This window comes from Hydra vulgaris, chromosome 05 (genome assembly GCF_038396675.1).
Source record: "Hydra vulgaris chromosome 05, alternate assembly HydraT2T_AEP".
Lineage (NCBI taxonomy): Eukaryota > Metazoa > Cnidaria > Hydrozoa > Anthoathecata > Hydridae > Hydra > Hydra vulgaris.
The window spans coordinates 37381104-37406033 of NC_088924.1; the positions used below are offsets into that span (position 1 = coordinate 37381104).

The 24930-nt window shown below is 28.3% G+C and overlaps 1 protein-coding gene across 1 annotated transcript in view; it reads right to left on the reverse strand.

Annotated features, from left to right (window-relative positions):
* The window catches only part of LOC100214544 (TBC1 domain family member 9), a 90709-nt gene that overhangs the window by 59947 nt on the left and 5832 nt on the right, over positions 1-24930 (reverse strand). The window contains exons 2-7 of the mRNA XM_065798088.1: positions 18043-18157; positions 17907-17958; positions 14522-14599; positions 12021-12116; positions 8313-8399; positions 1787-1920 (exon numbers count right to left, since the gene is read on the reverse strand). Coding sequence (XP_065654160.1) covers positions 1787-1920; positions 8313-8399; positions 12021-12116; positions 14522-14599; positions 17907-17958; positions 18043-18157 — 562 coding nt within the window. The remainder of the gene's footprint in view (positions 1-1786; positions 1921-8312; positions 8400-12020; positions 12117-14521; positions 14600-17906; positions 17959-18042; positions 18158-24930) is intronic.

A 24930-nucleotide genomic window follows, 5' to 3' on the forward strand; every position in this document is an offset into this window, starting at 1 on the left:
ATCCGGAGTAAGAAAGTGTTGAGTTCGATAAAGAGATGCAACCTTAGCAGATGCTAATTTTGCAATGGATTTGATATATGGTTTCCAAGAAAGATCAGAAGTAAGAGTTAACCTTAGAAAATTTTAAGAAGCCAACACTCTCTGATTGCTTGGAGGGGGCTTTTGAGCTTGAAAAGGATCTTACTTCTGCTATTGAGTTTTATCTGAATTAAAGTTCACCAGCCACTGTGAGTCCCATGCTCATTACTGCATGGGGCTAACAGTGGCTGGTGAAACTCAATTTTTTTCAATCAATCATTATTGCAATAATTTAGATCTTCCTATATTTATGAACGGTATCGTACTCGAGTCATCTACCCTTCATTTGAAGGGTAGATGACTCGAGTACATTACCGTTCATAAATATAGGAAGATCTAAACTGCAATAATGATTGATTGAAAAAAATTGAGTTTCACCAGCCAATGTGAGCCCCATGCAGTAATGAGCATGGGGCTCACAGTGGCTGGTGAACTTTAATTCAGATAAAACTCAATAGCAGAAGTGAGATCCTTTTCAAGCTCAAAAGCCCCATCCAAGCAATCAAAGTGTTGGTTTCTTATCATGACAAGAATAAATGGTAGTATCATAAGTGAACAATGCCATAATCTTAAAGACGTTACCCGATACACCATAAAAAGAAAGCTTATGGAGAAGACCAGCATGCCAAACTTTATTAAAAGCTTTAGAAATATCAAGAGTGATGGCCTTAACCTCTCCACATTTATCTAATGCACAATAAAACCTATCAGTTATTACTGTTAGCAAATCAGCTGTAGAACGAGTTGTTAGATTCAAGATGAGAGATTAAGTGTTTGTTAATTAAAGATTCAAAAACCTTGCTGATGATAGGTAGAAGACCAATGGGAGGGTAGTTAGACGAATCAGATCGCTCTCCAGAATTTTTGAAAATAGGGATAACAGATGCCGCTTTCCAGCATACTATTTACAATATTTATCCAGAATACTTATATACATAACTCATAACACCTTGTTATCTAAAGTCCTTCAGCCTTGGTAAAGGCAACTTTTCTAGGAAAAGGAATTCCTATTAATTCCATTTTAATTGTGGGTAAAGGTAGAAGAGGCAGATAAACCTTTGATGACAACCTTCTTTATGAACCTGAAATAATGGTTAATACCAGAAAAGGCATCCAATTATAAAAAAGTTGCTTCAACTCTTTCAAAATGTCATATCTAAATAAGAAAATGGCATTATGGCTATTGCACATGCACGGTAGATAGGTAATGTTAATAATGTTAAGCAGAAAATATATATATATAAATATGTATATATATATATATATATATATATATATAAATATATATATATATATATATATTATATATATATATATATATATATAACCTTAAAACCAAATACTTTACACACAATCAATGCAACTAATCTAAATTCCCCTATTTACAGTACCTTTTCACAATCTTAAAATTACCCACAACTCATTTTTAAAATATTTTATAGTCTTCACTAAAAATGCCTAAAAACAACCAATAAAATACAATACAATAAAACAACCTATAACCAAAATGGTTTATCCCTACGCCACAATTGCACTCAACCACTAATTATAATTTTTTGATTTAACTATTGATAATTTAAGTGCCCCCCCTAACCAATCAGTAGTTAGCTAAATAATTATATATACTAACCGTAAACTTACCGTAAATGCTTTTATATTTACTTTATCAATTTTATTTAAAAACAATTTAACTCATAAAAAAACTCACTATTATATCAATCCAAGGTATGACAACACGAGCCTCTTTTCCAAGTAAAAACGAATAAAAACATAGATGGTTGATGGAGAGGTAAAGCCATCCTTGTCGAGGTACTTTTCCCTTCCAATAACTGCATGAATAATCTATAAAAATATATAACTAAATATTAATTAAGAACGTAGAACTGAATTTATGGATATTATGAAATCAGGATTCATTAAGAATCACTTATGACAACTATTTTAACTAAAATATCTGCCGCTAATGAGGGGTTAATTTCAAATTGAATAAATGTACAATCATTATTTAAAATCCTTCAAAAAGTAATAGAATTTAAAAAACAATATGTTGTAAAAATACACATGGAGTCGAAAGATTAAAAAAAATTTATAATTTTATATTGACCTGATCCTCCTTAAATAGCACCTGCATATAATAACAGTTCCAAGAAGAGTATATTATGCATACAAGAAAAATTTGAAATAATTACACATGTGAATCTAGAATGTTTATTAAATAAAATATCCAAATTGATTTCTAAATGCTTGAAAAGTTTCTCTTAAAAAGGTACAAAAATATTTGAGCTGATAAAACAGTAATAAAAATTTCCATTAAAATATATATATATTAAAAAACAGAAATAAACAAATCTAAAGAATTTTTTATAGTGTCGACATATTCCACAGATATGTGAAACTCTACTAATGTGTGAAATATTACAGTAGTTAAGACATTTATGACTTCATGTAATTTAATTTTTGGTATAAAGTGATATTTATTAATTTCCACATTCATTTCTGAAGAGTCGCTCTGAGGAGGAAACACAATGTAAAATTAAAAAAATATATGTTTATATATATACAGTATGTGACAATACTGTCACTATGTTTGAGAGAAATTTGTAAACATAGTTGGACCTGCTCTTGCAGCCAACCTCAAAACACATCATTGTAATGTTGTTTCTCTTCCTTTTTCTATAAATACTATAATGGGCACTGCTCTAAAGAGCTAGCCTTTTTGTGCTATCTAATAAAATTGATTCTTGTGTTTCTCGTCATTCAATTAAGTCTCATCCTATTACTGTGACTGTTCCTAATTACTCCAAAAATTCTTATTCATCTAGTTTTTCCTTCAAACATCAGTCTTTTGGAATTCGCTTTCTTTATCTTGTTTTCCTGATTCATATAACTTGCAATCTTTTAAGTTGTTTGTTAAGTGTTATCTTGCTCTAAAATTATTACAGTAGGCTATAGTTTAGATTGTAGAAAGATCACTTCATTTAACATTTAGGCCTATTTATGAGAGGGCTAAACATATTATAGTCTGTATAAATATTGGAATATTTATTGACTAAATTCTTATGAAAAATTGTTTTAACAGCTTTTATTTATTGTAAACATAACTTGTTGTAGTTTTTTTTATTATTTTAGACAAATTATATTAAATATGGATAGTATGTGTACACGAAGTGCAACTAAACATCCATTGTTTGGACAGTTAGTTGATCTTCCTGAAAATCAAATCCCATCATATGAAGACGTTATTAAGGTGTTCTATTATAATCAGAAAACAGTATTAGAAATTAGCTTGCAAGAAAGATATTCAATTTTAGCAGACAGAGTGAAATGTGTTTATTCAAAAGCAAGTATTCCCACAATAGAAGTGAATAGCACAATCATTAGGATTAGAAGACTTATGGATAAAGTACATACACTTGAAAAATATTCAGATGCAAAAAGAACATCAGACAAGTTCACTGAGAAGTTGAATTCTTTTAAGCATTTATTTGACATTTGTACCTGCAAATGCTTTGATTCGGGCATTAGAGATAGAAACTTATGCACGTGCCCACTGCCAAATAAAATTCCATTGATAGAGTGGGATTTCTGGGTTGACCAGAAAACTGTTAGAAATATGATAATTGGTGGAGTAGACAAAGAAATGACAGCAACACTGGAAAAGAGACAAAAACGCAAATTTATGAAATCAGTGTGTGATGAAGCACAGTCAAAAGAGGTTGAATATGAAACTGAGGAAGATATTGATGAGGATAAGCATAACACGTCCGAAAGTAATTATACATCAGAGGAAGAGACAGTATCAGTGCAGAACAGAAACAAGTACAAGGAATTATGTAAAGCAGTTGATCGATGCAAAATTAGCAACAAAGATACATGTCTTATTGTTAATGCTGTTTTAAAAGACCTCAGTATGTTGTCTTCAGCAACAATTCTTGATCCTTCAAAGCTACATCGACAAAGGAATTTCTGGAGAGATACTCTGGTTGAAGAACATATGTAGAGCAATAAGGAATTGTGCTGTATAGGCTTTGATGGAAAACAAGACGTTACATTAGTTGAGAGTTTTGGTTGTAGAAGAAGTAAAAAAGAAGAACACTATAGTATTGTCTCGTATCCAGGAAACATATACATCGATCAAGTAGTTCCTGAAAGTAGTAAAGCTGCTGATATAACAAAGGAGTTAATGTCAGTTATTATAGAGACAAACTTCGTAGAAAGCATTCAAGGTGTTGCATGTGATGGCACAAATAATAATACAGGTAAAAGCAAGGGAATCATAAGAAAATTGGAGGAGAACTTAGGTAGACCATTACAGTGGTTGGTATGCCTTCTACACTGTAACGAGCTGCCATTTAGAAGGTTTTTGGCAGGTGTGGATTTTGCTCGAACTACAGGACCTTCCACATTGACAGGTACAATTAGCTCAGCTCTAGAATATGATCCGAATGAACTGCCTGTCGTTAATTATTTGCCAATTACTGGTAAGGTGACTGGTTGTGATGAAGCTGTCAAGAAGGATCTTAGCACAGACCAACTGTACTTTTTGAAAGCATGTCTAGCAGTACAGCGTGGACGTCAGGCTTCTACAGATATTGATTTCCTCGAGAAGAGTTTACCTGGAAATATAAGTCATGCTCGGTGGTTGACGAAAGCCAACAGGATTTTGCGCCTCTACATGCCTAGAGAGGTGGCATCTGAACCTCTCAGAAGAGTAACACATTTCATTTTGAACTTTTACGGACCCTCTTGGTTCAAAATCAAATCAAATTCTTCTTGCCAAAATAGTGCTAACAACTTCTTTTATTTAGTTCAGTTGTTTCAGGAACTTGATGCATTAGATCAGGCTGTGGTTCGTCCTGTTCTCAAAAATAGCTGCTACTTTGCGCATGCTGAAAACATTCTGTTAGCTGCAGTTAGTGATAGTGATATGGAAATTCGTCGTTTTTCAGTAGAACAAATAACAAGAGCAAGAGAAAAGCAGACTAATAGTAACATACCGGTTCGCGTCTTTGATAAGAAGGATATAACATTAAATCTGGCTGCGACATCGTTCATTAACATGATTGACTGGGACCAGAGTAATTTTATGTCTCCGATGCTTTCACACGATGCTTTCAAATGATCAACTTACTTACACACATCCAATACTACTGCCCGATGTTCCATGTCATTCACAGGCAGTAGAGAGAACAATTAAAGACGTTAGCGCTGTGAGCTGTAAAGTTTATGGGAGAAAGTCTCGTCATGGCATGGTGTTACAGAGTAAGAAATTCAGATTAGAGATACCAAAAACAGACAGCAAGAAAGATTTTATTAACAGTTAGGTTAAACAACTTTGTATTGTTGCTGTTTAACATTGATTCGTTACAGTTTACATTCTTTTTAATTTGTAATACATTGTAATACATTACACTAACATTGGGTATTTATGTAGTCTTTCTAGTCAGAGTTGGGACCTGTAGACACTGTTCATAAAATAAAAAGTGAGGTTTTTTCAAACGAGTACATCAAAAAGCAACTTTTTAGACATGTTCAGGATCTCCAACTAAAGATTTTTTACCTTTCGACTCACCTTAATGTATGTATATATATATATATATATATATATATATATATATATATATATATATATATATATATATATATATATATATATATATATATATATATATATGTATATATTGTTATTTACCTCCTCAAGGCCAAGAATGCCACTACAGATGAGGAGGCTACTTAAAAGTGGTTATAACCCTCTCTCAACTCTATAACTCCGAAACACGAACCTTGACAAACAAGGCCACTGCGCGGAGAAAAAAGTTTTTGTTTCATCTTACCATAAAACTTGTTGCCATGGCTATGAACTTTTTGATTGATTACAGAATTGCACTTCTTTTCGCCATGACTTTATTAACAAGAACTTATAAAATAACTTTTTTTTAATAAAAAATTAATTTGAATAACTTGAATAACAACCAAATTTTACTTTTAGTTTGTTTACATTTTATTCCGCAAATTATTTAACTCATACACAAAAAAAGTCTAATCTAATCCTTAAACGCTTTTTTGACTTCTACTTTTTTCATATTTATATCTGATACTTAATATTTTTTAAAGTATAAAATGATGAACTTTTTGTGATTTTCGTGATTTTGTTATTTGATACATATTCTATTTTATAGAATAGCCATTCTAGACTGTTTTCGACAGCGCCGACCATCAACCAGCGGGTGCCGCCCAAATTAAAATTTGAGGACTTTTTTTTTTTTTTAGGTTTTTTATGGCAAATATTATTTTTTTTGCTAAAAAACGCAGATTTTTTGTTAAATTTCTCTGGGACAGGATGGGGGTGGGGGGTGGTATTAGAAAAATCTTATCACCTCATGTACCAAAATTAACAACGTATATCAAAGATGATTGGCATTTCTTTAGAGTACTACCAAATATTATGGAGTACCAAAATACCACTTTATACAGCGTATAAAGCATACACAGTATACAGTATAGTATTAGTGACAGTTTTAGATATTTGACTTATACATTAAAAATGATAAACCTGAGTATCAAAAATGTATTACAAAGTTTTTGTATTTTTGCATCATTACTTAATAATATTTGTAACAAATTAATAGATTTTTAAAAAATTTTAAAATGATATAAATAAATTTTAATGAACAAAGTCACTAGTGAATAATGTTTAATTGAAATAAAAACTTTCATAATCAAATTGTCAACCATTGTCTTTTTCCTACCTATCTGATAAATGTTTTTTTAATTCACAAAAGAAAAGTTGTTAAGTTCTTCAAGACTAATTTATCAACTTTTTGATAAAACTTTAACTCACTAATAATATAATATACCGCTTATATACAACATTATATATAGTGCTTGAATATAAATTTAGTCATTAGTCTGGATTCATAAGAATTCAGACTGCTGAATTAGCGGTCTGGTTGCCGCTGAATCGAGTCCATTACAATTGAAAGATTTAATTCAATTAAATCTTTCAGTTCTTTTTAATTCTTTTAATTCCTCAGAAATCAATGCTTTCAAACATTCCAAAAAAGCATTGGAAACTGTATGAAACGACATGATCCAACATCAATAAAAAAAAAGTTTTCCTTATTTTTAAGATCATTTTCCAACTTTTTTAAGGACAATTTATTGGCATTGGGACCATCCATACTAATGGAAAGAATTGATACTAATTGCAGCTGATTTATTCCTAACAATTTTTAAAAATGATCAAAAAGGTCTTCTGCTCTACACCTCCCTACAAACAATGTTCCCAAGTAAGATGTTATGGTTTGCTGAAAATGATATGAATGGTATGTGGCAGAAGCATCATATTATTTGTTTGTCTGTGATGTAGTTGTTTCATCAAATCAGAATGTAAAAGGCAAATATTTCAACTCAGTAAAAATATTTTTTTGAATACAAGGAGTTATTCCGAACAGAATCATATACTTCAGCTCACCCAATTTTTGTTGACATGCTTTAGTAATATTAAAACCCAAAAACATATGCTAATATTTTGCATTGTTACCAGCTGCAGCAAATGCTCAGTTTGAATCATAAATATCTTAACATTGAACAATTTCAGCCATAACTACTTCTTCTTTGGTGCTTAATATTATACTTTTTGTAGATAACTTCAGAGCTAAACCATCTGAGTTTGTAACAAATTTAGACTGATCAAGCTGATTTCATATTCTCTTTGTGTTTCTTTGACTTCAAATGAAGATTAAGCTGGGTTACACCTGCTAAAATGTTTATTTTCACAGAATAAAATCTACAGAACTCATGGTTAATAGAAATTTTTATCCATAGATAGCTCTTTTCCAGGTAGATTGATACTTGGCATTTCCCAAACTGAGATATTTACTTTAAGAAAATTTAAGTAATTCTGCTGAAAAACAAAAAATAATAGTTTGTACTCCTGCATGTCTAAAATGTTTATATCAGTATAGCTGAGTCTAGAAAATCTTTAACCCTCAAGTATTAATCAAATCAACTAGGATTAAACTAAAAAGTTTAATCCTAGTTGATACTTTTAAATTGAAATAAACTTCCCATAATGATTCTGTAGAACCAGTTTTATATGGGGCAGATAGGTTCCTTAGCTGCAGTAAAGCTAACATACCTATGAAAAGCAAAACTCTGACATAAAAACCAACTAAAAAAATTGAAAAAAATTGAAAAACAAAGAACTGATAACAGAAAAAATAATTTCTTACAATTTACTAACTTTTCCTCATTAGGCATACCAAACAAGCGCCTAAATCGTGCCACTGCTGATTGAAACTTTTCAGAATCTGTATCACCTAAACAAAGAAATAAATTACAGTTTTTGCAACAGTCACAGTAAACCGCTACATTCTTTTCATTATTGCCCATATAAGTTGAACTTAAACAAAAAACTTAAACTAAACAAATATGAATGATAACCAATTACCAATAAATAAATCAAAACAAATTTTACATTACTTTAAAAATATTTTAAATTTAGTGACATTTTCTGTAGCCTAAAAGCACCATATTAAAGCGCACGATTTTTATAACATATGAATTTAGCACATTATAGCATATATTATTAATATTTTAACATAAATTGTAACTTTATTATTAATTGTAAACTAATCTGTATATAGTTAGATTTTTTACAACAAAAGAAATTATTAAGGCTGGCTCCTGTTATGTTTTCTAAACTTTCTATTTTACGACCGTAATAATAACAAATAAGCATCATATTTTTTTATTTGCTTTTCGTATTTTTGAACATAAACTTTTTTTAATAAATTGCAATTTTCTAAATAATAATAAATTTTCATTTTTCAAAATTTTAGCATTCCTACTTTGAGAAATAAGAGCACTAAAGTTGTACTAAAAACTTCTTCATGTTCTATAATTATGGTCCTACAAAACTTCAATTTCTATAATTGTGTTGCATGTGTCATACTTTTGCTTATAAATACTTTGGGGCTCAATGCTCAATCAAAACTAGTTTTTTCATATAAAAACTCAAAATATTTTGTTGTCTTGACTACATTTCGATATATCAATCATTTCAGATATTCTTCTAACAGTGTGATCTAACAATTTTTGATGACTACACTCGGCAGAAATCTTAGAAAATTGTACATTTTCAGGACAGCATTTCAATTTTTCCACTAAAATATTGTATAAGATGGAATAAATATGTACATTGTGTACAAGAGATGAGTTTCTGATAATTTGATGTTGTTTATCGCTGAGATCAGTATTTATTTTTAATGCAAGAACTTCTTCTAGACTCAGATTCATGAGATTTTTTATGGTTTTATAATATAACTATATTTTATATTAATTATATTTATGTATTACAAATTTATTATTATTTTATATGGTTTTATTTAAAGCATCTATAACTTTTTTGATCTTTAAAACATTAGACATTATTTTTTTAAATCTAGGCTGTAATTTTTTCTTCAGCAGTATTTGCACTTCATACAGAAGCTAAAGATAGAGTTTCATAGTGTTCAGTGGCTAGTTCTTTTATCTTTTATCATTTTCCAATAACGAAAAAGGCGATTTCTATTGGTCACAAGATTTCCTTCAAGCCAATGATAATCTTTTTATATAAATGTATCATAATCTATCATTGTTTTAGTTTTTACTTTTTATTCAAAATAAATATAACTAAAGCAACCTTTATTTAAGTTTTCTTTGCTAATTTCATCAGTTTTCTTGATTTTCTTAGTGGATTAATTATGTTTATGTAAGTAAATCCTTCCATAAACATAATTAATCCACTCCTAATTCAGGTATATTTAAGATAAGATATAATCTTATTAATGTAATATAAAAGTCTAAAAAAGTGAATACATATATATATATATATATATATATATATATATATATATATATATATATATATATATATATATATATATATATATATATATAAATATATATATATACACTGAGGCATATTCGTTTAGACGCATCAATTTTTTTCTCTTTATCTTAATTTTTTTCTATGTATTGTCAACTGATATGCATGCAAGTTATTATCAAAATAATTGTTGTGTTGTGGGCTAATAAAAACCACAAAAAAAATTTTTCTATGTATTTTTATTAACATGAGAGTATGTTTGATATACAAAAGCACATTTTTAAATTGAAATATATCTATAGACGCAATCAGGTTAATAACAGTAATTATTGATTTTTAATCACTTTTACACAAATAAATTGATAAATTTTAGTGTAATTTGATCTTTTGCTCTGCCAGTATCATTTTTATTGCATTTTACGAAATGCCTAAAGGAAAGTATTTGACAGATGCTAAAAAAATACAAATTAATTTATATTGTGGCTCAGAAATCTCACCAGCACTTTCTATACGAGAAATAGCAAGAAAAATTGGAAGATCTGACCATGTTGTACAAAACTACATTGCAAAAGGTGACAATTACGGTGTAAAAAAAGCAACAAACGGCAACAAAGTATTAACAAATCAGCAAATTAATCGAATTCGCTTCGAAGCGACCAAAAATAAATTGAATGCAACACAAATAAAGGATAAATTATTATTGCCTGTCACCAATAAACATGTTGCACATATTCTACGTACAACACCAAACATAAAGTGGAAGAAACCACACCAAAAACCAATGTTAAAAAAACACCATAAAATTGCTAGATTACAGTTTGCTAAAAACCATATGCATTGGACTAATGAGTGGCAAAACGTAATATTTTCAGATAAAAAAAAGTTCAATTTAGATGGTCCGGACTCTTACAGTTGTTATTGGCATGATCTAAGAGGAATAAATGACCCACAAACAAAACGAAATTATGGAGGAGGAAGTTTAATGGTTTGGGGTGGATTTTCTTATTCAGGAAAATTGACTCTGTGTTGTGGTTTACCTAAAATGAACTCAATAAAGTATACAGAAATGTTGGATGATGTTCCCATAACTTATATGGATGAAAATATGGACGATAATGCCATATTTCAGCAAGATAATGCTGCAATTCACACATCTAGCCATTCTATGAAATGGTTTAAAGACCAGAACATCCCGGTTCTCGAATGGCCAGCTTGTAGCCCGGACTTAAATCCAATCGAGAACGTGTGGGAAATGCTATCAAGAAAAGTTTATGACGCTAAAGCAGTCGGACACCAATTTAAAACTGTTACTGAGTTAAAGTGTAAAATCCTTGAAGCATGGTCTGAGTTGGATCAAACTACACTTCAACGACTAGTGGAGTCAATGAAAGGCAGAATTTTTGAGGTGATCCAGTGTAATGGAGGACATACGCATTACTAATTTCCATCTTTTAATGTCAAAAATATGACTGCATCTATAGATATATTCCAATTAAAAAATGTACTTTTGTATATCAAACATACTCTCATGTTAATAAAGACACATAGAAAAAAAATTTTTGTGAATTTTATTAGCTTACAACACAACAATTATTTTGATATTAACTTGTATGCATATCAGTTGACAATTCATAGAAAAAAATTGAGACAAAGAGAAACAAATTGATGCATCTAAACGAATATGCCTCAGTGTATATATATACATATATATATATATATATTTATATATATATATATATATACATAAATATATATATATATATATATATATATATATATATATATATATATATATACATGTATATATATTTATATACATATACATTTATATATGTATATATATATATGTACATACATACATACATACATACATACAAACATACATACATACATACATACATACATACATACATACATACATACATACATACATACATACATACATACATACATACATACATACATACATACATACATACATACATACATACATACATACATACATACATACATACATATCACCATAATTGAAAACTTAAATAATGACTATATTCAAGTAATATAAGTTTACCAACATATGATGCATTGTGTAATAAATGTGTGGCTACTAAGCTTTCAATCTTTGCTTTAACAAACTCTTTAGCATCTTCTAATTGATCAAAGGTTTCTGAAATCAAAAAATCAAAAAATAAAAATATTAATAATTTTATAAATGAAACATAATTTTAATTATGAACCAAATAATTTTTTTAAAGTTTATATATTTTGTTATTCTTATTTTACTTTTTTTTTTTAATTTTTAATTTTTTAGTTTTTTTGATAAATTTTTGTTTATTTATTACTATTTGCTTCTATAAACTATAAAATATTATTTCTATAAAATAATTTTTTATAATATTAATATTTTTGTGTTAGTTATTTGAGTATTTTTGATATTTGACAGACTGAAACTTAACCAGTAACAATATTTGATGAGATTTAAAAATGGAGTCATCAACTTTATACTGAAAAAACAAATATGATTTGAACTTTTTTTAAAACCTAAAAATTAGTACTTAAAAACTAGTACTTTTAGTACTTAATTAGTACTTTTATGCTATATTATCTTACATTCATTACTCAGCTTTGTTTTAATTTTCACAGGCGCAATTTTCGTCTTTTATTATTATTCGGAGAATTTCTTATATCCTTCACTACATGTTTAAATCTTTACATTTTTGCAGGCGATATATATATATATGTTTTTTTCTACTTTCAAATATTACTTGATTTTTAGTTATGATTTTAAGTTGCGCGGGTTGTTTCATTTTCTTACACTTTAGATTGGTTAACAAAATTCGAATGAAGTATCTATGACAGCGTTAGAGTTTTTTGAAGACTCTACTATGTTTTATTTTATTTTAAAAGATTTTTTAATAGGGTATATTGCCATTTGATTGTTTTTGGTTTATTTATGCGGGAAGTACCTATGTGGTTTAAATCGCTGACATATTGCATGGTCTTAGGGGAAAATTTAATAGTATTTTCTGTTTGCACACTTTAGTTGTTTTAGTTTTGTTTCTGGTGTTTTTATTTGAATTTTAATTTATAGTGCTTAGTTTTTTCTACCAGTGGTATGGTAAGTGATTTATTTAACTATTTATATTGTGCAGTAGATCAACACTTTTTATATTATATCATCAAAAAAATATTAGTGTTTTACAAATTTGGGTATGGTTGGGTTTTGGCTATTTGTAGTGAATCCTTTTTTACTGCAGTATGGAATAGGCGTAAGTCGCGGGGTAAAGCATAAGTGACAATGACGTTTGTCTGACGTGATAAACTAGTTATAAGTGCTGATCCTCATCGAAACGCCAGTAATAATAGACGCGACTCTGAGGAGATGTTTATTACTTAATCACTACACAAATTATGTTTAAACATTGGCAATAATGTTTTTTTTCCATTCTGAGGCCTTTCATTGTTGTATGCATACTTTTTATTTTTTAATGTATTTTTTGTTTTATTTATTTTTTGTTTGGTGATATATTTTTTGTTTATCTTAGTTCATATTAGTATTTATATAACAACTTATTTTTTATTATTATTGTTAGTACTGTTTAGGTGCATTGTCTGTCTTATTTTAAATATTCCTCTATTAATCTTTATTTTTGTCTTGACAACTGTCAAAATATGCTTTGTTTGATAAATAATTCTCCTTTATTCTAATGTACTTCATTTCTTCCCTCAGGCGTTCACTGCTCGTGTGTGACCATTCGACGAATTTTATATATGTTAGAATTATATATATGCCAAAGTTTATAAATAATTAGTACTTAAAAAAAAACTTAAAAAAAAACTTAAAAAAAAAGTTATTAAAAAAATAAAGAGGATGGTTAAAGACCAAGAAAGATGCCAATAGAAAACTTAAAAAGCTGCATATTAAAGAAATAAAAAAAACGTGTGATATGATCTGATAGGAGAATTCTAAAGAATGGATGCATACAGAAAAAAAACTAGCTGAATCAAAGATTTTTTGAATACAAAAGAATAGTTGTTTCAAAAAGACTTGAACAAGTTTTTTCAAGCAGACAAAATTCTTCGAAAATTTCCAAAATAAATTAAAAGATATTGATTAATTTTTTTACCATAAACATGGATTCCCTCCAATTTTTTTAAACATATCAGTAGCTAAATATCAATAAATAATAATAAATATCATAAATAAATAATAATAATAATAATAAATAATTTCAATAAGTAAATAAATAATCTTTTAAATTAAAAAGAAAACAAAAAAATTTTTAGTATTTGAAAAACAAATTTTTAAAATAATTGATTTCTTTTTTTAAACAAGCAAGACAAACCTGAGTTACTTGTAATGATTTTTTTAACCTTTTTTAATTCTGATTATCTTCCTGAAATCCATTTTCAAATTATTTTGTTTATATAAATTTAAGAATCATAATAAACCACATTCTTAGCAAGCAACATATATAATTTAATTTTTAACATATTGTTGTAGTATTTTTTATGTAGTTTTTGAAACTTATTAAACAAAAATTTTTATAAAAAAATAAAAAAATTCAGTACCTAATGTATTAATCAAATATTTTTGGAGCCAGACCCAGTGTTCCTCGGCTTCTTTGCGTGATGAGGAAGTTGCTATCACTAGTAAAAAAGATGATCATTTTAAAAAGTATCACTAGAAAAAAAAATTAGTTTTATAATATAGCATAAAATAAAAATTTATTTACTCACTTTAATTCATTCTTATATGTGAATTTATTCATTCTTATATGTGTATTTATCCATTCTTTTATGCATATTTATTCATTCTTATATGCGCGTTTATATGCAAGTCAACTACCCATAAAATCTCAAATATAATTTTATATAAAAAATAAATAGACTTTTATGTTTTTATATAGATATATTCAAAATATAAATTAGGTTGTTGCCACTGCGTGCATCAATAACTTGTGTTGAGTTTTGTTCTTCCGGTAAATGCACAACACGCTTTCTTGATAAATCCGAGCGTTTGAGTTTTCTTGAAATAGTAAGCTGAGACATGTTGAAGCCTGCTGCAGAAAGATTTTCTTTTTTTGCTTCTTGCGTACAAAAATTGTTTCCATGTACGCGTAATTCAGTAATATTTTTATTGAGTGTTCATAGGTCTTTTACCTTGTTTTTTTATCAGATAACAACTTGAATGCAGTCATGTCACCAAATTCTCCTCTGTTTAACTTAATGACAAGATTTTGAACTGTGCACTTGGATGAATTAAGATAAGAATCTACAACAAGTATTTCCATGCTTGTTGTAGATTCATTTCCTTTAACTAAATACTTAAGCATTTCAATGTGCTCTTTTGCAACATTTTCCTTTTTTTTCCATTGGCACTATTATTTTCTCCTCCATCCATAGGGTAAATATTTGTGCATTAATAATAATTATAAATAATTAAATTTAAATCTAGATAAATTAATAATTAGATAAATAATAATTTAATCAATCAATAAATTTAATAATAAAATCAAACAATGACCTAATACTAAATTAATTTAAAAAAAGAGGGTAGTTTGTACCTTAAATAAACCATCATCATATGTAAAAAGTCTTTGTCTTAAGTATTTTTAACCTCTATTACCAGGAATCAAGAACAATTTGTTTAGAAAAAACTGTGCTTTTTTAAAACGCATATAAGAATGAATAAATACGCCTTTAAGAATGAATAAACACACATATAAAAATGAATAGGCACGCATATAAAAATGAATAACCCTGTAAATATGAAAACATTTTGCCTGAACTGAATAAAAACAAAGAAAAGAAAACTAAGATAATAAATGAAGATAAAGTATATGAAGATAAAAATAAATAATTATTATTATTAAAAATGAAAGAAAAATAAATAATTTTTTTTTTTTTTTTTTTTAACAATTCATCTCCCCAAGGCCGAGAAGGCCACTACAGATGAGGAGGTTACTTGTGGTTATAACCCTCTCTCAACTCTTTAACTCCGAAACACGAACCTTGACGAACAAGGCCGCTGCGCGGAGAAACAAGTTGAGCGCGGTACTACCAGGGACGTGGCGGGAATCGAACTCGGAACCTCTCGCTTATGAAGCGAGCGCTCTACCACTAAACCACTACCGCATATATATATATTAAATATATAATTAAATATAAATTAAATATAAATTAAATCTTTAAAAACAATATATAGGTAAAAATAAAAAATTATATTCCCAACTTTTCAACTTCACTAGAAAATTAAAGATGAAGTGAAGAAAAATTTTAAACTTTGATTATCGGACATTACAACTATCTGACTTCTTTTATTATCTGGTGTTACAACTACCTGACATCAATTGTAAAAAACAGACAAGAAAGAGTAAGGTTAGTTGGTGTTAAAATTAGAAAATTATGAAACAAACTCAGCTATATGAGTATTTCTTTAAAAATGATGTTGTTGGATAAAGAATTAAAAGATTATAGAAAAAGATAACAAGTATATTTAAAAACCAAAAATGAAAGAATGCTCTGTTTTTAGAGACGTTGATATTAAGAATATAAAAATGAATAAGACAAAGTATAAGACAAAATCAAGTTAGATTTTAATTATGTAACAACTATGTCTTTATGTGCAAATAAATCAGTTAGAATCTGTAAAAACTATATTAAATTAAATTTGAAATTGAAACTCCAAGTCAGATTGAAGTATGGAGTATTAACAATAAGGAAGAAAAAACCACAGGAAGATATGAATAAAAGATGAAAAATACTTCTCTACATTTTGATAAAATTAAAGTAAAAAGGACTAAATACCAAGTTATAATGCTTTAAAATAAGAATAATAACTTAGGAATTGTTAAATATAAAAGTAGAAAATCTAATAATACTTCTAAAGCTTCGAAAAATTGCTAAATGATTTTGATTCATCAAATTGTATTACCATAATTATAGGCGACACAAAAGCAGTGAACACAACATCAGTGAACATAGTGATCTCAATCTAATATATGTTTTGGATCACATTTAAAATCATAAATTGATAACTATAATAAGGCGACAACAATTAATATAATTAAAAAATTATAAACATGAAGCTTAGTTTATTCATTACAGAAACTTAAGATACCAGGATGACTTGAAACTCAAATTTTGAATCAATCTAATAATTCAATTATTTTTTGTTTCGCTATATTCACTAAAGGGACCCTGTTCTTTTGTTTCTTTTTACAGTTCTTTTTTAATTGTTTTACAATTAACTCTACAACTCCAAAATATGAACCATAATGAACAAGACTGCTTTATGAAAAAAAACAATTAGATGCAGTACTATCAAGACTATAATCCTACTCAGTACTTCTTGCTATCAAATCTAGTGCTTTTTTTAAATACACCAATACCAGCAATAGATCCAAATGTAATTAATGGTATACAGACAGTATAAACAACCAGCGGTAAATGCAAAAAAAATGAAAAGTTAAAAATGATTCGCTTAAACCTTTTCAATTTTGGTCATTAATTGATCTAAATCTATCTACAAAAAAAACCTATTTATTTTTACAAATTGCAGCTGGAGTCTGGTTGAACACTATAAAATACAATTTTGACAAATTAATAAAAATTTACACAAAAGTATAGCTTTACTAGTAGTAAATTCATGATGTACACACACACACAAACAACTGCCTGTTAGCGCTTCATCTCTTATAAACAGACAGTACTAGCTGCTAAGTTTACTTATTTCTTTGCGAAAATACTACACAAAACTACATTTTTGAATTTCCATTTTTCTATTTTATTTAATAGCTTTATTCAAACTTCCTTTTTAAATAAACAGGTACAAATAATGAAAAAAATTAAATACAAATGGAATAACTTTTTTTATTAGCCTTACGATTAATTTTACACTTTTTATCAGATTTATTGCAAAACAAACAAAATACATAAATTTAATTAAACTTACAATAACATATGTCAGATTCAGAAGTTTGAAGGAGAAGCCGAAATGGAAGTGGCTAAATGAAAATTTAAAACATAAACTTAACAAGTATCAAGAGACAAAAAAATTATAAAATCATTCTAAAACTGTTGAAACAAACCTTATTATCAAAAACATTATCTAAGGTTCCAAGCAATAATGATGCAAACCCACCACCTCCACCATGACCACGTCGTTTTTGTAATAAAAAGTATGGATTTGCTCGTTCAGTTTCCCTATTCAAAAAGATAAATTTAAATTACATAATACAAAAACCAGGGGTAAAATTGAATTGAATGGTTAAACCTTCAGTTTGAATGTTCAATTCAAGTTATCAATTATGTAGTAGATTTCTGGAAAAGTCTAGAGGTTTATTAAACATTTTGAAAACAATTTTTTAACGCATAAATTTTTTTTTATCAATGTTTAACATTGCTTGAGCCAGAGCCGGAGCAAAACACTTAAGAGCTGGAAAGCCATAACGGAACCATATATTTTTCTGCCAGTTTTTAACCCTTGATATAAATAAAAAAAACTCTGATCTGGTCAAATACTTATAAATAGTATTTGACCAGATCAGAGTTTGATAAAACAAGGTAAAGCTAGTGCTATAACCTGGACTTCATAAATAATGACAAACCCAATAAATATCTTTAATTGAAATTTGCGTTATATTTTATATTTATATAAGAGTGTCCCAGAAACATCCTTTTTTACCCAGGATAGACCTCAAGTCTTTCCCATTTCCCAAATGTCAATTTTGGATTAGTTTGTAAGGAAATTTTCTATTAAATTTATTGATTAGTTGAATAATAATATTATTAGTCTATGGGTCATTCAATACCAAATGAGCCAAGATTTTAGGATTTCAACATGGATCCCTCAGTTTTGAATGAAACTTGGTGGATTGGTTAATATCAACACGAAAATAAATTCCTGAAAATTTCAGCATAAAATCTTTTATGGTTCATGATTTATGATCATTTTGAAACTTCTGATTTTTCCAAAAATAAAAACTTTGAAGTGCTATATTTAAATAAAAAAATTCAGAAAACCTTTTAACTTTTTTTATTCTATACAACTCTAGAATTAAGTTTTTATTAGAGATGGGCCGATTTCGAAAAATACCGATTCCGATTCTCTGTTGCAATTCCGATTCTTTACCGATTCAGATTCTTTTGCGATTCTTATTATTTTAATTAAAACTGGTATATCATGTTAGTTTAATACTTATGCAGATTTTAAAAGTGAAAACACCAAAATTAGTTATATTGGTACAGGTGAAACAGGACCAAAGACACCAAGGCCCAGGGGCATGCCCCTTTTTAAAAAAATTGACCTATAAATAGACTTTTTTTTGAAATAAGGGAGTGTTCCCCCTCTATTTTGAAAACCGTGTCGTCGGCCCTGTGAAATAATAGCAACTAAACAAGTAACATAATATTAAACAATATATATGTTAGTATAGAACTTATTATTATTAAGAAACAAATAATATAGTCATAAGTAATGGTAAAAGTGATCAGATACACAGAATGTTGTCTTTTCAACCAGCTTTTACATATGATATTAGTACCGTTAGTACTGATAGTTAAGAAACAGGAGGTTCTTGTTCAAAAACATAAGCATTTGCACTCGTTCCAGAATTAACTGACTTCTTTCCGATCGCAGATAAGACCCACAGTACTAAACAACCGCTCTGAAAACACTGTACATAGAGGCGTCCCTAAATATTTCTGTGCTAGTTTTTTCATGTTAAGAAATTTGGATTTCCTCCAGTATTCAAAGACGCCCTCGTGACTTGTAAGTAGAGGTTCTTTCAAGTACACTGCTACTTGGTCTGACATTGTGCAATGCGCAGTATAAATCTAAAACATTAAAACAATTTATAGGCTTGCAATATTTAAAGTACAATACTAATATAGAAGCACAATACTTACTACAGAATTTGTGTTGATTAATTGGTTATATAATGACCAAACAGCACCTGGAGCAGGTGTGGTAGGTTCTTGATTTTCAGCAGCTTTAATCTCATGACCCTCGTCTATGTCCAATCCATTTAACTTGCTAATTAATAAAGTAACAACTTTCTCAGCCATCGTCCTGCTCCGAAAAATCTTGTTTTCAAATCTGGGATCTAGTATTGTGGCAAAAGCATATATAGGTTCGTTCTCGCATAACGTCGATGAAAAGATTGACACAGAGATTCTTTAAAATTTCCGTAGTCCTTGATGCGATCAATTGACATGTTAACTGCATTTATTATTGGGATAACTTCTGATGTGGTCACTTTCGATGAACTTGCAGTAAGCGTGACCTTTTCAAACACTTTTAAAACAGCAACGAGAGGAACCAAACTATCCCATTCTCCGGTTGACGATTCCGTGTTTTGTTGAGTAGCTTTTGGGAAATGTGGCGTTACCAACAGAATCGCATCTTTTTGTTCAATTAAACAGTTCAGCATGTGGAAGGTGCTATTCCATCTAATTGGCTCATCTTGAAAAATGCTGTGTTTAGGCAGTCCCAGAATCTCCTGAGATTGTCTCAAAAGTATGACTCAACTGAATGTTTAAAGTGTCCTACTATTCTTCTACAGGTAGCAGTTATAAAGATATGCGTTCATTGTCGAGGCAGCTGTCTTTCACAACCAACTGAAGTGTATGGGCAAGACAAGGAATATTTGTAACCTTCCCGACTTCCATAGCAGAAACAATATTTCTGGCATTATCTCTAACTACTACATTGAGTTTTTCAAGTAGTCCCCAACGCTCAAGTGATTCATTCATAAAGTTAACAAGATTGGTTGCGGTGTGGGACTCATAAGGAAAAGGTACCACATCAAGACAAATGTGAATTTGTTTCATATCTTCTGTGAGGAAATGTGCTGTTAGGCTCATGTAATCAACATTGGCTGTTGAGCTCCACATGTCAGTAGTTATACTAACATGATTAGCTTTTTTTGCCAAGAACTGAATTTTACTTGATACCTTCAATTCAATAGTCGAGAAGGATTTTCTGCTTGAAAAAAAGCAGGGTTAGGACTGGATTTACAAGATGGTCCTGCGGTAGAGCTATCCTCGCATATATAAAAATTGATAACGCTAGCTTTATCATGTTTCTGATTTTTGATTTCAGATTTATGAAAGATTTTTAAATGCTTTAGCATGTTCGATGTTGTGTATGACTGACAAACTCTGCCACCACCCCTGGATATAACAGTTTTGCAAAAGTTGCATATTGCAGAGTTAGTGTCATTTGAATTGATCACAAAATAGTCCCATACCTCGCTTTTTTTGTTTTGGCATGATAATGACACTATATATATATATATGTTTATATTCTGAAATTAAAACAGTTTTCCTTCACAGTTACTTAACTTCAACGATCATATTAAATGGGAAAGTGAAGATTTAACGTAAATTAAACAAAAAAAAATCTCAACGGCAAAGAGTGTATATATTAACTTTATCAAGGGATTAATAATAAAAGAAGTGAAGTCGTTTAAAAATTTTTTAAAAAAGAATCGGAATCGTTAAAAAAAGTTGAGAATCGCGATTCTTACGATTCCTTGAGAATCGGTGGAATCGGGAGAATCGGAATCAGCCCATCTCTAGTTTTTATCATTGGCAAAATTAAAAATTTCAAATGACCATATATCATAAGCCACAAAAGATTTTATGCTGGAAATTTTCATTTATTGCTTTACTTGTTGATATTAACCAACCCACCAAGTTTCATCAAAATCTGAGGTTGTCCATATTGGACTTTAGTCCACTTGGTATAGAATGACCCTACTGTTTCTTATAAAGTATCTTATCAATCAGTCTCCAAAAACAGCCTTGCTCCACATATCCACATGGATGTGTGGAAGAAGGCTGGTTTTGGAGAACTTATTTTTTCTGGAGCTGCTGTCAAGTAAAAAATAGTGCAATTTTTAATTATGTATATAAAAAATAACTTAGCAAAAAAATAATTAAATACAAACATAAATAAAAAAAAGTAACCATATATAGAAGATTAACTAACTGAAGAAACAATGTTTTTTTATATTATTATGGGATAAGATTCTGAAGCTCTATACTACAGGCCTTGTTAAGAAGTGTTATGCAATGTAAATTTTACATATGAAATGGCAATTTCACCTATGTGTTCACCTATGTATATTGCAATTATTACACATGAAATAATTTTTTTTTTTTTTTGATAAAAAAACAGTTTTAAATATATTTTTTACTGCTTTTTATTTTTAAAATTTTCTAATTTAAATTTATTATATTTAAATTTATTTTATTATTAAATAATAACAAATTTAAATTTATTTCATTAAAATTTTTGAAATTTTAAGATTTTTTTACAAATTTAGCATGTTCTGTTTTAAAAAAATTTTTTACTGTTAAAATTTGTAAACTATGTTAAAGAAAATTATTTTTAGTATTTTAATTCCAGTTACTTTTTTATGTTCGTTTGACATTCTTATTTTTTATGTTCATTCATTCAAAAATAACGAACATAAAAAAAACTACATTTACATATTTACATTCGTTATTCATTTATGCTTTATTTATTTCTTTATAGTTATAAATCAATAATTTTTTTCATCTTATTAGAAAAGTCCTAATATAGAATTAAAAATGGTTAATGTACTTATGCAACTGTATATAAATGCATTGCCAGACAAACCCTAATCAAGCCTGTAGGAAAAATTATTTTAAAAATTTTTTTTAGTAAACTTTATAACAAATTTATAAAAAGATTTAATTTTTTAGATTGAACATAGAATAAATGTCGATTAGAAATGATTAACTAGTTTATGGGTAGTTGGTAAAGATTTCGTTAAAGCAAAAATGTCAAATAAAATTATTAAAAGTTTCAACATTTTTGACAGTTAAGAACTTCACCCATAAACAATTCCCCCTCATTAAAAAAAAAAAAATTAAATTGTGAGAAAGCAAACATAAGATGGTAATGTTATTATGAATGTTTTAAGAAATAAATAGTATAAGTATAAGTTTTTTAAGGTGAGGAAATACATATTTTTTTAAGACTTAAAATGATTTTTAATGAGGTTTCAATTTAAATTTAATTGCAATGCGGTACTTTAAAATATGCAACTGATGCAAGTTATCTTTTAAAGGGATCCCAAAGTGCCAAATCAGTGTTTTTTTTTTAAAGAGAATAATAAAAAAAATGTTTGGGTAGAATTTTTTTAAGTAAAATAAAACAATAAATGCATACCAACAAAAACAAACTTTGTTGTTTTACTCGAAGCTCACTGTCTCTACAGTAGCAATACTCTCTGAGTCTTTACGCCGCAATCTACAGACTTTATAATTTATTTGAGCGCGTTTAATTCCAAAGAGTTTTAGTAAATGACATCATTGTAGAATGTTTTTTTTGAATCAATATTATTTGTTATTGCTTTATTTGTTTTTTAAAATAGCGTTTATTATCAATTGTATGACTTTCCTATAAACCTTATAGTAAGCTAAACATGAATATTTTTTTATAGAGCGCGAGAACTAAATAAAATTAAGATTTTTATATTACAATCTTAAATAAAATAAATATATAAAAAAGTAGTTGATCACCTTAATATATATTCTGAATCCTTTTTTCTTTTTATGTAAATAATGGAAACTTTTTTTAGTTTATCTGACCCATTTATTGCTACGACGTTTTTGTTCTCCTATTGAAATGACATTTTAATGACATAATAAATTTTTACAATTTTTAATGACATAATGATTTTGGTAAACGACATCATTTATTAGAGATAATAGCCAAATTCTTTAATTTATAGTTAGAAAATACTATTAAGTATTTCAATTAAGTGGAAATTGATAAATTTTGATGATTTGCATATAAATATTAAGGTAATTTTGTATTTTGCATTTGGATTTTGATAACTAAACGATTAAAATGTCGGCAACTCCATACCGATTCAAACCTCTTTTAAAAAAGACAAAAAAAACCTGTATGGATAAAGGAAACGAAATAGTTGAAAATCGTATCAGCTATGAAAATTTGAATTTTGATATTGCTAAAACGTCAAAGTTAGGCTGTTTAAGTGTTGGCGCTGAACAATGGTGTAAGTATGGATATTGTAAAACTATGCCACTTGAAAAAGAATGTCTTTGTTGCGTTGAAATAAAGAAAATAAATATTGCTGCAGGTATTACAAATTAAGTAACATTCTTTAAAGTATAAACTGATGTATGTAGTATTAATAAGAAACATTAACTTTTTTGTACATAATGGCTATGTAAAGTAAAAAAAAGTGCTTTTTTTTAAGATCATCAATGCATAACAGAGCATAAAACAGACAGCTTTTTATTAATTAAAGCAATAAATAATATTTTATGGCAATAATTCAAGACAGATGGCGATTAAAACTGTTATTGTGTTGAAGTGCACATTAAAAAACATTATATTTAATATTTCCTAATTTATGTCATATTTGGCAAGTATTGTACATTTCTCTTATCAAAAAACTAGCAAAATTAACAATGAAAGGTTTTTCGTTAAACGATTTCGATTTCATATTGACTCAGTAATACTACACTTTTTTTGCAATCTTCAACAGTAATTATTTAACTTTAAAAATAAAATAAAATGAGCAATACATGTTTTATAGAATAAATTTTATTAAATATATCTGGCTTGATTAAATAAGTATTTCGAGAATATATTTAACTCTATGAAAAGTTTAGCAAATTACGGGGTTGTACATAATGTGCGTACGCCTGAATTTAGACCCTTCTTCCCCCCCCCCCCCTCCTTCCCCATTCCACATTTTGCTATTGTTTTTTTGAGTACCCTCCAGCTCCCTAAAACTATCTACGCTGTTGACCTACCTACCCAACATTTTATGAAATTTTTTTTACATTAGTATCTCCGTACTTTTATAATTGATCCCCTGCCCTTCATCTCATATACGCTCCTTGCAGAATTAATTAAACTTTTATAAAGTTAAAAAATACAAAATAATTTTTTTAACAGAAGGGTCATT